This window comes from Asterias amurensis, chromosome 6, assembly GCF_032118995.1.
Source record: "Asterias amurensis chromosome 6, ASM3211899v1".
Classification (NCBI taxonomy): Eukaryota; Metazoa; Echinodermata; class Asteroidea; order Forcipulatida; family Asteriidae; genus Asterias; species Asterias amurensis.
The window spans coordinates 19,945,810-19,961,616 of NC_092653.1; the positions used below are offsets into that span (position 1 = coordinate 19,945,810).

The following is a 15,807-nucleotide window of genomic DNA, read 5'->3' on the forward strand; positions in this document are numbered from 1 at the left end:
AACCCAACCACTGGTTGTCATGATGAGCATCGATGCATATCTGTATCTGTCTGTTTCCAATCAGAACCCTTTATTGTTTAGATGTAAACATAATGACTGAATAATCACATAAATACAGCTTTCTCTTTATTGATCTGCATTTAAGATGTTTCCGTTTTTCTTCTTGATTGTTTTGGAGTAAAGATGGTGGCATGAATTGTTTGCATGGCATGTAAGATAGGCTTATGGTTTTGTGTGACTTTGAAATCCTGTTTATACATTAGGAAGTGTAATCAATTGTAACCTTATACTTGTATATTTCAAACATGTTCAAGTCAACTGCGCGTGGTTGTTACTATTCCCAAGTAGAAAGCTAATATCAAATGGTCTAGATGTATAACAGTGTGATGAGTTGGACGTGAGTTAGTGTTGTATTGTCTCTATGCCCGTACAAAACTACCACAGGAGAATTCTTTACTATAATGTTTCCATTGATGTGCCCATTATGTATTATTTGTCATGATCAAGTGATGCCTCCTTTATAAGACCAATGAGAACCACCAAAGCATTTGATTCAAACGCAGCCACATTAGTCTTAGTCTGTGAAGCACTGATCTGGCAACGCACCAAATGGAGACGGCCATCCAAAAGCTTGTTAACAATTTGCAATGGGAATTAAATGTGGGTGTGCTATCTGGGTTGTGATTGGTCAGTGCATAGATAGATAGAGCTGAACAGATGAACCCAATGACTGAGGGCATACTGCACTGCCCGCTTCAAAACATCCAAACAAGTTTTTTCAAATGTATTTTTGTGATATAAAATGACTAGTACTCTGTAATTTTCATGATTTTGTCTTATGCTCTCCTTCTTTTTATTGTTGTTTGTAGGTGCATACAATGTGAATAGACGGAGTGCAGTACTGCATGCACAAGTGAGCTAACATCATGTGTTACTACCAGTGGGCAATTCCTGAGTAACTCCTTCAGCCTGAACTGATTGGATTCATAGCATCAATGCTAACAAAGGAAGTTACTCCATTGACCCATGGATACATGTATCATCAACCAAACTCAGAGAGTTGCATACAAGGATTTTTCTGATTTAGAAAACCTGTGAGGGGGAGCAGTGTAGGGGGTGGTTGTCGTGGTCACAGCTTATATTTCAGAGAAATTGAAAGTTAGTGATGGGGCATATTCTCTAACATTGCCCCAGGCACCACAAGTCCTAACTACACTGTAAGCCACTCTTTCCAACATTAGATTGACATTTGTGTAATCTTCAAAAACAAGCTGCCTCACAAGAAGCAGCAGGATGGATAAACAAAATCATCCAAATCCACAAATGATAGACATACTACATGGTAGAGAATGGGGAGCTTATTGGGGTGGTGATTAAGGATGATACCCATGGGTATATCAAGGTGACTCCGCTCAATTGCTCCCTAAGGTAAAACTTGGCTGTGTGTCTGGTTGGCATAAGCTTGCAATAAAATGATGTCAATATGTAATGTGGGGTCTGTTGGTGGAATAAATTGAACCTAAATGTATAAATAATAGGTTATAATTGCATCATCTACCATCATGTCCCAAGATTCTGTCATGATAGCTTTATGAGTTAGCTTTTCAATATTTCTAGAACACCTGCAAATTAAATGTACAGACATGTGCAGAACCTTTCACTCTAACAACTGTTGCACTTGAGAGATATTTCACTCAGTAGTAAAACAGGTTGCACATTTGTAGCAATAGTTTTTACTACATTGGTATCTGACCCGCATATGCTGTCCTCAAATTGGAAGTCATGAATTGACCCCAAATTGCTGGAAATGGTTAGGGAGGCATTTGATGTATGCAATAGTGTAATATTTCAATTTGCAATACAAGTATGTAGCTTTAATAAGTATGTTGTAGTTGTAATACAGTCAAACGTCTATTAAATCATGTATAGTTTCAATATAAATTAAAATGATGAAATGGTAGGGGATTCAAAATGTCTAGTGTTAGCATTAATGAACTATTCATCAGTATCGAGCCAGATATCCACATGTTCATAATGCCCTATGTGTTATTTTCTGCAGAGGCATCCACATAGCCTTGCTCAAGGCAGTCGAATTATTCACTCCGAAAAAAGACCGCCACTGTATAAAAACCCACCCGTATTCACTGTGCGTAAAATGTATGTAACTACATCGCACGACACGATGCCCCCGTTCACTATCGGCATGCGTCGGCCATCAGGCCGACAGCCTTGTAGGGTCTGTGTTGAAGCCACTGACCTCCTTACTATAATAAGCGAAGAGTTCCAGCGGTCAGCTCATTACCATAATGCCCGCGAAAGACGAGACATGTTTACATCACACACCACCACCACGGACGCTCAGCGAGCATGATAGGGTACAAAGGTCATGATAAGGGAAGTGCGTGATTGGACGTCAAAATTAATAATTCATTTGCCTCACATCCTTTGTTGTCTGATAGGTCTGACAAAAGATATACATATTCATGAGCTGCATACTAGCATATCTGAGAGCCCCCCATCTTTTCCAATAGTGGAATTTTTTTTCATGAAACACATTAAACCCGGAAGTTACAGACCTGACAAGGCTGTCGGCGTGACGGCCTCCGCATGCGGTTAGTGGTACGAGTGCAGATGACTTGTGTGCACAGTAGTCGTACGATGTGACAGTGTGTATACGGGTTGGCCATGCGATGTGATTACACGCACCACGCACAGTGAATACAGGTGGGTTTACAGCGGCGTCTTTTCGGAGCGAATAATGCGACTGCCTTGAGCAAGGCTAGCATCCACATTAAAATGTACAACATGACCCAATATCATGGAGCTGCTTCAAGCACTAAAAGCTCAGTGAAACAAAATGATGTTTACCCAGCAAGATACATGTCACATGTACTGGTGTCTGGCTATTAGCTGAATATTTATAAGAATGGTTTTTCTGTTCAAACAGTTCCATGAATTGGGGCCAGGCTTATTGCCTATCAACCATGTCACACTGGCCAATTTTGCCTACCAACTGTGTCACACTGGCCAATTTTGCCTATCAACCGTGTCACACTGGCCAATTTTGCCTATCAACCGTGTCACACTGGCCAATTTTGCCTATCAACCGTGTCACACTGGCCAATTTTGTCAGACAACTTGGAGTTGACCAACTGCACTGTATGCAGGCACAAGTAGCACTTCAGCAGTACAAGAGACGATCTTCTACATGTAACTCACTATCCCAAGAAAATAATGAGAAAAACTGAAATGTGAATTACAATTTTCTTGTTGGCGATGCCTGGAACTGATTTCTTGTAAGTTGCCTCTATGACAGAGAATAATTGAAACTAAAAACATTATATTTTTGCCAATATGGAGACTATAGGTGTTTTTCTCCCTGTTTATAATGTTTTGTAAGAGAAAGAGCAGATGATCTGATGTAGTTGATTTGAGTGTACTGTATCAAGTAATATAAAGGTGTTAGCAATATTAAACTTACTTAAGTTGACTTGAAGCCAGTTTAGAAATCTGGTGTCAGGGTGAACAATGTTAGTTTACTGGCACGGTTGTAAGTCAAGGTGTTTGATAACAATTATGATGAAATAAAAATTCAAATAAAAAAAAATATTATTTTTGTAAAGTTTCTACCTTGACTTGGTAGAGATTGAGGCACTTCATGCAAGGCACTTCATGCAATGGCCCACTTCTTTGGTTGCTCAAAAGAAATTGGTCTAAGAGTAGATCACTGCAGCCAAGAAAATTTGGTGGAAGTCTGAAGTTTGTAACTATTTTGTAAATCATTTTTATTAAAGCTTATTGTCAAACTAATTGGTTGTAAATTGCCTCATGTCACCCGAATGAGGATCCTTAAACTTCGTTCAAATTTTTTGGACTATAATTGGAAGAGCCAGAATTCCACAATTTGCATTCTATACAAAATGCTTTCAGTATTTGTTGTATATAACTCACATTCAGATCCTTTTTAAAAAAACTGTTTTCACAATAACCAGGGATAGACAACAACAAAAAAGACACAGAAACTTGTTCACCTCACACTCAAACCCTTCTAAACAACACGGATGACTCCTTTTGGATGCCATGTGGCACGACATAATTCCCTCGTTCGGACAATTGGGCGGGAATTATCCTTTTGGAAGCAAATCTGCGAAGTGTCCAATAATTATCCATTATAGGTTCCCGTATTGAATTTTGTAGAGTGTAGTGCCAATTTTCATGGCAAAATAAAGGATAACATAAAACGAGTGTCCTACCAATCAAACTTCAAGGATATGTGTGTTTGGTACTAAATGTGGTTATATGCAGCACTTATCTTTCATCCAGATGATAGTCAGGAAAGACATTATGTAAACTACATTTAGAATATTCCTGTTCTTTTATTTTACCCTATTTTAATTTATTTTCGCAGGGTAGTTACTATTTAAAATAGTAAAGTAGTTTTTACTTGCCCAAAAATAACTAGTACCTGTATACACTATATATGTTGCAAAATTTGTCATATATTTTTCATTACTTTTGTAAAATATAGCATTTATAAATTTAATAGTAATATATTATAATCACTGTCTGTTACCTTCGTACAAAGTTCAATATCAAAATGATTAAAAAAAGAGCTATAGAATACAGGGAGAGAATGTTAACAAAGCATTTTTGATAGCAGTATTAATGGCGGAGCAATGTGACACACTCATTGCATCTACCTACATTGAAAATGCTGTGTCGCCTCAAAGTGTTCAATACGCTAAAACACACAGAGATATTGGCTGCCAATATTTGCACAACTAAAATTGGCTGCCAATATTGGCACATCTACATTATTGGCTGCCAATATTGGCACATCTAGGTTATTGGCTGCCAATATTGGCTCGGTTTTGGCTGCCAATATTGACACAAGGTTATTGGCTGCCAATATTGACACAAGGTTATTGGCTGCCAATAACAACACAACTAAGGGAATTGGCTGCCAATATTGGCACATCTAGGTTATTGGCTGCCAATATTGGCTCGGTTTTGGCTGCCAACATTGGCACAACTAAGGTTATTGGCTGCCAATATTGACACAAGGTTATTGGCTGCCAATATTGACACAAGGTTATTGGCTGCCAATAACAACACAACTAAGGGAATTGGCTGCCAATATCGACACAACTAAGGTTATTGTGACGGGTCAATTGGGTCAATGTCTTAGTTACACCTTACATTGAAGTCTATGGGGAGTGTCAGTTAGTAGGCCCCACCCTAGCCCTATATAGGACTCTAATCCTCTGTACACAGATACAGAGTCCTACTATTGGGGCCCTTTTCTGGGGCGGAAAATTTTCAAAGCCTCATAACTCAAATCTTACCTGCAACAAGCCACCAATTTCAACAGATTCACATTTATGGCGGCATACATTTTTCTGCGGTGGGTTTTGGTCCTCATACATGTATATTCCTCACAAATCCTTCATTTTCGTGAACTAATGCAGCTCCCAATGTAAAAAAATTCCCGTTTTCTCCCAGTGTTGTCTGTTGCCGTACGTACCCGTATACATTCGCGTGCAAGATGCAAGACGCATGAATTCTTGGTCACCGTATCTTGACTGCACAGCGTTAACACGCAAACGCAACGCAAGATTTGCGCGTCTTGCGTACACACGGCAGACTGAGAGTACGAAAAAAAAAGGGAATTCCTTAACGTTGGGAGCTGCATTATTTCATGAAAATGACGGATTTTTGAAGAATATATGACGATCAAAACCCACCGCAGAAAAATATATGCTGCCATGGAGTGTGAATCTGTTGAAATTAGTGCTTTCTTGCAGGTAAGATTTGGGTTATGAAGATTATGAAGCTTTTAAAATTTTCCGCCCCAGAAATGGACCCTGATATCCAGGACGTCACTGTAGTATTACAAAAGTGTAAGGCCGCCAGGGCTAGCCCCACCCCTACACCAAAGGGTACCATGGGGGCCTGTGAGTTAAGTACTCTTACACCAAATGGTCTGCAGTTAGTACTCCTGGAACTGTCAGTTGGTACTCAAGCACCATGGGTGTGTCATTTAGTACTCCTACCATGGGGTATCAGTTGCAATGTAATACTCCCATGCCATCTGCAACTGACATCCAATGCATTAATTTGATGCTTACATGTACATCTTAATGACAGGTAATAAACCACATGGTAAACTGACTGGGTAAATGTTAAAATAATTTTGGGTTGAACAAAGACAAATTGACTTGAGTTTGACCATGACTTGAGCCATGATCCCTGTGCTGTCGCTTTATACATGTAGGTCTTTGTATACAGATCACCGGCTAACAGCAGTTACAGGTTGAATGGCTTCTGAGGCATCCCCAACCAAAGATATGGGCAACATTGGGAGAGTGCTTGGAGATTAATAGGTTCAAGTCTGCTCTGGTCAATTAAAGGACATACTCATGTCATCATGAAGTCATCAAGTTACTTATGCATAAAAACTTAACTATAAGCTCATTTCTTTGCAAATTTTTGCAAATTCATATTTGCAGAACCAGCTTTGTGCCATCTTGTACATAGTAGGTGTTTATCCAACCATGGAGGTACTACCTCCATGATCCAACTGACATTTCAAAGCTACATGTAGATCTACATGTAACCCCCATGCAACCCCCATGCATTGCCATACTAACACAAACATGAAACCCCCATACAAACATGTACAATGCTACATGTATACTAAGACAAACTGGAAGCACCAATCAGGGGTAGCAGCCAATGTGACAAACTGGAAGCACCAATCAGGGGTAGCAGCCAATGTGACAAACTGGAAGCACCAATCAGGGGTAGCAGCCAATGTGACAAACTGGAAGCACCAATCGGGGGTAGCAGCCAATGTGACAATCTGGAAGCACCAATCAGGGGTAGCAGCCAATGTGACAAACTGGAAGCACCAATCAGGGGTAGCAGCCAATGTGACAAACTGGAAGCACCAATCAGGGGTAGCAGCCAATGTGACAAACTGGAAGCATCAATCAGGGGTAGCAGCCAATGTGATCTGCATTTCAGTCATACATGTAGTTTCGTTGCTGAAACACGTTTTAAATGGTCAATGAAATATCTCCCTAGTTTCACATTAAATACATTGTATGAATTTCTTTTGAAATTATCACAAGTGTGTTGATTTGTCTTATAATTCACTCTGAAATGAGATTGATTAATGAAATACATGTATATGTATATGTTAAGAATTGACCAAACAGTAGGCAGGACCCATATACTCGACCAGTATTTATTAACAATCATTTAGAAAAGATCTCTTTTATGTCATAATGTATATTTTGTGCTTCACCTTTTCCTGGTGTGGCAACTTGATATGAAGTTACATTATTTTGTTCGTGTAGTTTTAAAGGAGTGGATATTTTAAAAAGCAATGGATGACTTTCAGCAGACGGTGGGTAAATATGGAGGACGAAAAATGGCCATCTGCTTTTCTGGTATCGAAAGGCAGATTTAATGGGTATTTTAAAAGAAAATAAAGAGTTTGTGTCTTTAACACCATGTAATGCTTAGTGATGCTGTTTTGTCAATTTACAAAATTGCAGAACACCGGGCCACGTAAACACACGCTATGCGCGCATGCCGGGCCACGTATATAGGCCAGTGCGCCCTCTAATTCTTTTAAGAACTATAACTCTATGTGTATGGCGCTGTTCTAACTCAACATATTGCACTATTTTAAGATGCGTGTTACGTTTGCTTGTCAAAGTTTTATCACATGTGTGATTGTGGAAAAAAGACAAACATAGCCCATCTGTGTTAAATGGGCTATCTTGAATACAGGATGCAGAAGCGCTATACCGGGTGTCTAAACAAAACCTATACACTTTTGAAATGGCTGCCAAATAATAAAATATACAATTCTATGGGAAAATTCTACGCGCGCATGATTTTAGATCGTTTGTTGAAGCAAAAATAAGAAGGTAGCCCCCTTACTGACAAAATGGCGGGTGATTTAAATGTAGAGTGGCAATAAAAAAAACATTGCCTTCTCTGTCTTACATGTACTATTTGCAATGCTTCACAGCGCCCCTTGAAAGGTTCACACACTTCCTTGCTTGATGAGAGTAATGAAGATGAAGATAATACATTGTACAACATTTCTGAAGCTTTAGACACCTGTCATGGTTTACTTCGCTACACCTACCATACAAACACACGTACAATACCGGCACACCAACGTTTGCAATGATGTTGCACTTATGCGCTATGTGAATAGGGTGCTTAAGCAAAATAGAGGCTTTAATGGTCCCTTTTTGTAAGCAAAAAACCTTGCTTAAGCAAGGCTATGAAATTAAAAGTTTGCTAGGTGCATCTAATAAGCACAAAATCGGACCGTTATGACAACTCTATGAAATTGGGCCCTGCGCTTGGTGCTTGAAGACACTGGACACTATTGGTAATTGTCAAAGACTAGCCTTCACAGTTGGTGTATCTCAACATATGCATAAAATAACAAACCTTTGAAAGTTTGAGCTCAATCGGTCGTCGAAGTTGCAAGATAATAATGAAAGAAAAATACACCCGTGTGACACGAAGTTGTGTGCTTTCAGATGCTTGATTTCGAGACCTCAAATTCCAAATCTGAGGTCTCGAAATCAAATTCGTGGAAAATTACTTCTTTCTCGAGAACACTTCACTTCAGAGGGAGCCGTTTCTCTCTATGTTTTATACTATCAATCTCTCCCCATTACTCGTTACCAAGAAAGGTTTTATGCTAATAATTATTTTGAGTAATTACCAATAGTGCCCACTCGATCAGCCTTCAAGCAGAGATGGGGGTTTAAGGACCCTTTTTGCTTGCTTGCTTGACGTTTTAAGCAAAAAACATTGCTTAACCAAGGCTATGAAATTAAAAATTGTTAGGTGCGCCCGTTAAAGCCATTATACACTTTCAGTACAGAAAAAAAAATAGAAGTTCACAGATTTACCGTACAAATAACTTACAGGGTTTACAGAAGGTCATGGTGAAAGAAATATGAAATATTGAAATATTGTTCCATGAAATGCTTTACTTTTTGAGAAAACATTAAAACAATATCAATTCTCGATAGCGAGAATTACAGATTTATTTTAAACACATGTGTCATGAACACGGCAAAACGCGCGGAAACAAGAGTGGGTTTTACCGTTATTTTCTCCAGACTCCGAAGACCGATTGGGCCTAAATTTTCACAGGTTTGTTATTTTATGTATAAGTTGTGATACACGAAGTGTGGGATTTGGACAATACTGTTTACCGAAAGTGTATAATGGCTTTAAGCACAAAATTGACCGTTAAGCAGCTCTATGAATTTGGGCCCTGAAGTAACCGACATCTTGGATTGAATTTTGTAAGCTACAAAGTGAAGACTAATTCTCACAAAGGGAAGACTAATTCCTGCGCAGTCTATTTGCATACCCTTCACAAAAGTGAGCAGTGCCCACCCAGGGATGAATTATGTTGGGACTTTTTGATGTCATATGAAAGTTGAGACCATAAGCTATCCATACACCTAAACCTTTTCCCCAGAATCATTTACTTTTTATTCGGCAGCCATTTCAAAAAGTGTAGTTTTTTCTTAGACTCGAGGTATTTGTCCCTGTCCCATTCTCGCTTGTGAAATTTAACTATACTCTTTATTTTCCACTCTAGTTTTGCTGTAAAGCCATCGATTCTACCAGTTGAGTACTGAAAAGAAATGTATGTCATTGTGGACAAAGTAAACAGACACCAGTTGGGTTGTTATCAGACTACATGGCACTGTCTTGAGCAAGACATTTTACCATAGTTGCTATATCCTTTCAATGGGAGATGTACATGTACATGTCTTTACATGTACAGTTTGTTGTGTCATTCACAAAATAAGAAACTTACATTTCTTTTGCTGCGGTGTTCTGGCATGGTGGACTATTTGGGCAGCATACATGTACATTACAGTGTCCATTACAGGTTGTTTTAGAAATTGACCCTTAATTCAAACTCGTAAGAGTACATTTGCAGTTGATTCTTTTGTTGGGTAGATTAAAGAATGCCGAAACTGCAGATTATTATTCTTAAAATCATTACCTATTTAAAATGTACGCACCTTGGCTTACTTATAATGTACTTCATGTAAACATAGACTAAATAAATGGCTCACGTAACTATATTTGTTTCTCAAAAAAATTAAATAATTTAAACTAAATTATTTTTCCAAGTATGAAGTTCTAAATGATATATTATTGTAGCGGTATAACATGTAGATACTGCTTGCTGGTTGCTGGTTTGGAGAAGATAGATTTTATGGAGTTTATATTTAATAAGACATGTCATTGTTTCTGTGTATTTGGGATCATAATGGTTTTTGTTTGTCATTATTGTAGCTTCTCAGGCGTTTAGATATAACGTTTTATCAGATTGAAAAGTGTCATCTCACCAATTGTCAACTGAATATAATTCAAGAATTATGACAAGAACCAATATGTGTCACTTAATGGAGAATAGTCAAAATATTGTTCTTCAAATCTTAGAGGACATCATTGATATTTTAATAAAATCAGAAATATACAGCAAAATGGGCAAGTCGTTGTTGGAGTTGGAATTTATGGAAACTCCTAAGTCACGTTACTTTGGGTTCTGATCTTATTCGTTGTACACAACAGCAATTTATGACCTTTCCTGTTCTTTGTCAACCTCAATTAAGGAGCGGACTGTGCTGTACAAAAATGCCAAGCAAGGTTACCCAAGTGAGTACCAACAGCCAAGTACCAAGTACGAGGATCTCCGAGTAATGACTAATGATTAAAAGTGTACAGCTTCATAAGGAAAATACTGCAAAATTATATAGCAACACAAATTTAATGTTTTTGGGGGGACTAATTTGTAGATAACAAAGTTTGCTTATTAATGTTAGTATCTTTGAAACATAAATACATCAAAGTCAAATTTCATTTTACATGTGAATATCTTTATTCCTTTAATCCTTGCATATCAATGGCATACATTTACAACGCCACAGTACCATGCAGGACCTCGTTTTGTTAGAAAATATCTTTAAATTTAGTTCCATACTTCCATCAACCATTTAAAACAATAAAAAGCACTTTTGAACAATTTTGTTACCGAGTGATGTTTAACTTCAGTTATACAGAATGAATAATTCAACTGAAGTTATACATTACTACATAGAATCTACAAAACTGTTTGAAAGCCCTTTGAAATACTAAAGGGGTTTTTAGAATAACCATTGACTACCATTGTTAAAAAAACAGAAGATTATTACCGCTGGGAAGCATGTCTTATCTCATCACATCAAGATAATACATGTAGTTGCAAAACAAACTGAATACTTTTATTTTTTCCCTTTTTTGCGTAATCCCATCAACTTAAAAAATAATTTAGAATAATAAAAATAACTCATATATGTTTATATAAAACACATTCTAAAACCGTGTCTAAAATATCTTTAAAACTTACATACCATAGCTATTCAAGATAAATAAATATATACATACACATGTATATCCAAACCCTTTTAACTATCTATTACAACTGAAAAGGTCCACTCTGTGCAACTATAGGGGCAAGAGCGACCAGCGGCAATTGTCAACTACTAGTCAACTAGGGGCAAGGGTGACCAGCGTCAATTGTCAACTACTAGTCAATGGTAACCTATGAATTAAATACTTCCTGGGTACCAAGCAAAATCGCCAAATGGTTGACAATAGTGCACAGTTATCTTGGGATAGAACTTGCTATTAGTGTGGTTTTGCATATCTTAACGCAATACTGATTTTGTTAACATTGTCAAGAGCCACTGCTTCACATCCTGCAAGTATCAGAGGATGGTCAGCTTTTCTTAAATCAATCATTCATTTATTCTGTTCAAGGTTGCAACCACACATACACCTCACAAAAATACTGCTGTTGCAATGCTATCAAACGTACAGTACTCTAACATTGCCAGTATCAATAACAGGGATAAATGATTAGTTGCTTTCAATAAATTAGACCATAGTGTTCAACATTGCAAAGGTGCTGTGTTTATCAATGGGCTAACTTAGTGAAGTCGGTGAGCAAGGAGTGGATGTTGGCATAGTTTCTTCAACCACTGCTTCCCATCCATAGAGCAGAGCAAAAGGCACATTAAACTGGCTGGTGGTTTTTTCTGACAAGCAGATGAAAAAACTTTTGTGTTCAGACACAAACTGTTGAAAACAGTACATGTAGATTTAAAATAAAGATTAAAAATATGTTTTCACTTACCCTTGCTCTATGATCTTAAAGATAAAATGATTGAGTAGTTGATCTTAGAGCAAGGACTGTTCTCATTACATTGTAGTATGACTTACTAAAAGCTTCCATTGCACTCGTCATTATTTCATGGAAAAAAACCTTAAAAATATATCACAATTTTGAATTGTCTCTTTAACATTAACAAAACAAGGCGATTAGAGCCACAGCACCATACAAAGAGTAAAAGCTACGGACAATTAACAAAGGAATGAAAAACTGGTTATGACAACACTGGAAAGTACGGAGTTAACCCCAAACGACCCGTCACATGGGAGTACAAAGTTACCTAAGGAAAATAGCTCTTCTCATTGACTGGTAGTCAGTGAAATTACCTCAGCAAGTCTGGAGAATTTTGTTTTCTTTCATCTTTCACAACCATTAAGATGTGAGCTTTGTTCTTAAAAGATCTTGATACCTACATGTACTACCTGGCACCTTATTTTGTTATGGCATAATCAATGCAAAAAGGAACCAATGATCTTACATTGCTCCAGTACGGCTTGTCATTCTTGTGGATGGAACACTTTGTGTATATAGCAGACTCCTGATACAAACATACACACACTGTACAAGCCTAAATAAAAGCCTCATCAAATTAATGTATAACAACAACAAAAACCCCGCTACCACAACTCACAAAGAAATAGTTTGAAACATTGTTTTAAGGTTCAAAATTTAGATCAACTCATATTCTTATTGCTTGTCGTATGTTTTGTGTATGAAGAATGAAACTCCTCTGCAGAAGGACAGTTTCAATTAAAGTGCAACAACAGTTATTGTTGTGATAAAAAAAACACCCAACTTGATATCCCTGTGTACAAAGAGAATGCATCAATAAAATTGGTCATTTCAAACAAACTGAAAATCACAACACTTGTCATCTACAGAATAAAGGATAAACCGATTCTAAACAAACAAACATGACATTTCTGTCAGCAAAAGAGAATGTGTTTATAATACTGTGTGTTTAAAAAGCAACAATCAGAAGTTAGGGTTTCAGCATTATAGTTGAACGAAGAGCCTTTGTTTAGCCCAATTTGCAAAGGTTTTCTTATCAGATATGTCTTATTTGTAAAGTTTTAAACATGTACCATATCAAAGCTTGGTACTCGTAGGTCATGAACTGATGTCAAAATGTAATAAAAGCTAGGTAACAAATATGTAAATAGTTTAAAAAAAAATAATAATAATAATTGACTTGGTTTTAGCCAATCATGAGACCACTGTATTTCAACAAATATTTATCCATCAATTTTGATTTATATACTTGTATACATATATATATTTATCTTCCAGTACGCGCTAACCCACAAATCAGATGTTCGAACTACTAGGGGGATAAAAACATATATACTACTTCCTCTGTTTTATATACTACTTCCTGTTTTTATTGCACAGTGCGTATTGTGAGTGTCAATGCGTCACGCTCCGTATACGGACAGTGCAAAAATTACATTCTAAACTCTTGTGTGCGTGCAAGCTGTTCGTCACGAAATAACATTCTGAAATTTTAAACTTTGCGCGTTGCACGTGAGACTGGAAGAAAAATTAGTTATTACACGCGCGCTCGTGGACTTCGAAAAAGTATAGCGCGTCTGCGTCCCATATCCAACTCGGCCTTTGGCCTCATTGAATATGGGACGCAGGAGCGCTAAATTTTCCGTATTCCACTCGCGCTTGTGTGATAACTTGTAATGAACTAGGTGGGACAAAACATTGTGTGATAACTTGTAATGAACTAGGTGGGACAAAACATTGTGTGATAACTTGTAATGAACTAGGTGGGACAAAACATTGTGTGATAACTTGTAATGAACTAGGTGGGACAAAACATTGTGTGATAACTTGTAATGAACTAGGTGGGACAAAACATTGTGTGATAACTTGTAATGAACTAGGTGGGACAAAACATTGTGTGATAACTTGTAATGAACTAGGTGGGACAAAACATTGTGTGACGTCATGACGACATTTATTGCCCACTGTATGAGTGCAAAACGCTTGGCTCTAAAAAGTGTACAAAATTGGTTGGTCAAAAACACAACTTTTCAAAATACCTTTGACTATTAATTTTTTTTTTTAATGAGCCTACTGTGACCCTTTCTTACAGTCCAAGCAGTAAGTACAAAGCATTCATCTAGCGTTAACAAGAGCGTCTTACATATTGGATATATATGTTTCAGTATGAAATCATGATATTTGCTCTTTTTGATCCATCAACCATAACCCCTCTATGTTTATTTTTAGGACCACTTCACATCTAGTTTATCTGAGTTGACTTGGCTACTACAGGCAAATATAAGTCTTGTTTTAACAAGCAACTCCTCTCATGTCAAACTCAAGTAAATGTTTGTATTTAGTAGAGGCACTTGACTTAACAGGCTGTTGTACTAAACGGAAAGGTTTAGTAGTGTGTTGATTCAAGTTGAATTCTGAACTCGCTCATTGTAACAATAAGAAATACACATGGGCTGTCCTTCACTAGAGGTTATCAACCAGCAGCCCATTTACTAGAGGTTATCAACCAGCAGCCCATTTACTAGAGGTTATCAACCAGCAGCCCATTTACTAGAGGTTATCAACCAGCAGCCCATTTACTAGAGGTTATCAACCAGCAGCCCATTTACTAGAGGTTATCAACCAGCAGCCCATTTACTAGAGGTTATCAACCAGCAGCCCATTTACTAGAGGTTATCAACCAGCAGCCCATTTACTAGAGGTTATCAACCAGCAGCCCATTTACTAGAGGTTATCAACCAGCAGCCCATTTACTAGAGGTTATCAACCAGCAGCCCATTTACTAGAGGTTATCAACCAGCAGCCCATTTCAAGAAAGCCAGGATAAATCCTATCTCAAGTTAGGACGAGTAACCCATCCTAGCTTAGGATAGGTTCAATGCGTCCATTGCTATGGATACAGAACTGAACTTAAGTCCTAAGATTAATCCTAAGTTAGGAAGAGTTTGGTGAAATCGACACCAGGTTCATTGGTCAATGGTCAATGGTCAATCATTTTGTATGCATTTATACATAACCAATTATATCTGGTTTGATATTTCAAATCACTAACAAGCTATAGATTTGATTTGATTTTAACTTCCTATGGCAAGAGTGTAATACTAGATCCAGGCCTGGGATGTTTTTTTTAGAGGGTCATTCAAAGATGTCCATATCCTGCAGACTATCACTGACAGCTTCCTGGAATTTGGGTTCTTTATCAGGGTCCTCATCAGCAGGTTGTAAAAGCTCCACCCAATACATCATCTTCTTGCTCTTGGTCCAGCTGTAACTGTTATCAAATATCACTATATCTACAAAACAAAAAGGCACCAACAGTTTAGTCATGGCAAAAGTTCATCAATTATAAAATAACTTGTTGATTGAGACACTGGACACTATTGGAAATTGTCAAAGACCAGTCTTCTCACTTGGTGTATCCCATCATATGCATAAAATAACAAACCTGTGAAAATTTGAGCTCAATTGGTAGTGTCGTCCAAGTTGCGAGATAATAATGAAAGAAAAAACACCCT

General features: G+C 37.6%; 2 protein-coding genes across 6 annotated transcripts in view; one reads left to right on the top strand and one right to left on the bottom strand.

Moving 5' to 3' along the window:
* The window catches only part of LOC139938004 (G protein-coupled receptor kinase 3-like), a 72,459-nt gene extending 61,594 nt beyond the window's left edge, over positions 1-10,865 (top strand). Inside the window, exon 20 of the mRNA XM_071933341.1 lies at positions 870-10,865. Coding sequence (XP_071789442.1) covers positions 870-922 — 53 coding nt within the window. The 3' untranslated portion in view covers positions 923-10,865. The remainder of the gene's footprint in view (positions 1-869) is intronic.
* Positions 10,866-12,229: 1,364 nt separating this feature from the next.
* Positions 12,230-15,807, bottom strand: part of LOC139938005 (SEC14-like protein 2) — a 45,608-nt gene continuing 42,030 nt past the window's right edge. For all 5 annotated transcript variants that reach the window (XM_071933344.1, XM_071933345.1, XM_071933343.1 and 2 more), the window contains one exon: positions 12,230-15,585. In XM_071933344.1, the coding sequence (XP_071789445.1) occupies positions 15,428-15,585 (158 nt within the window). In that variant the 3' untranslated portion in view covers positions 12,230-15,427. The remainder of the gene's footprint in view (positions 15,586-15,807) is intronic.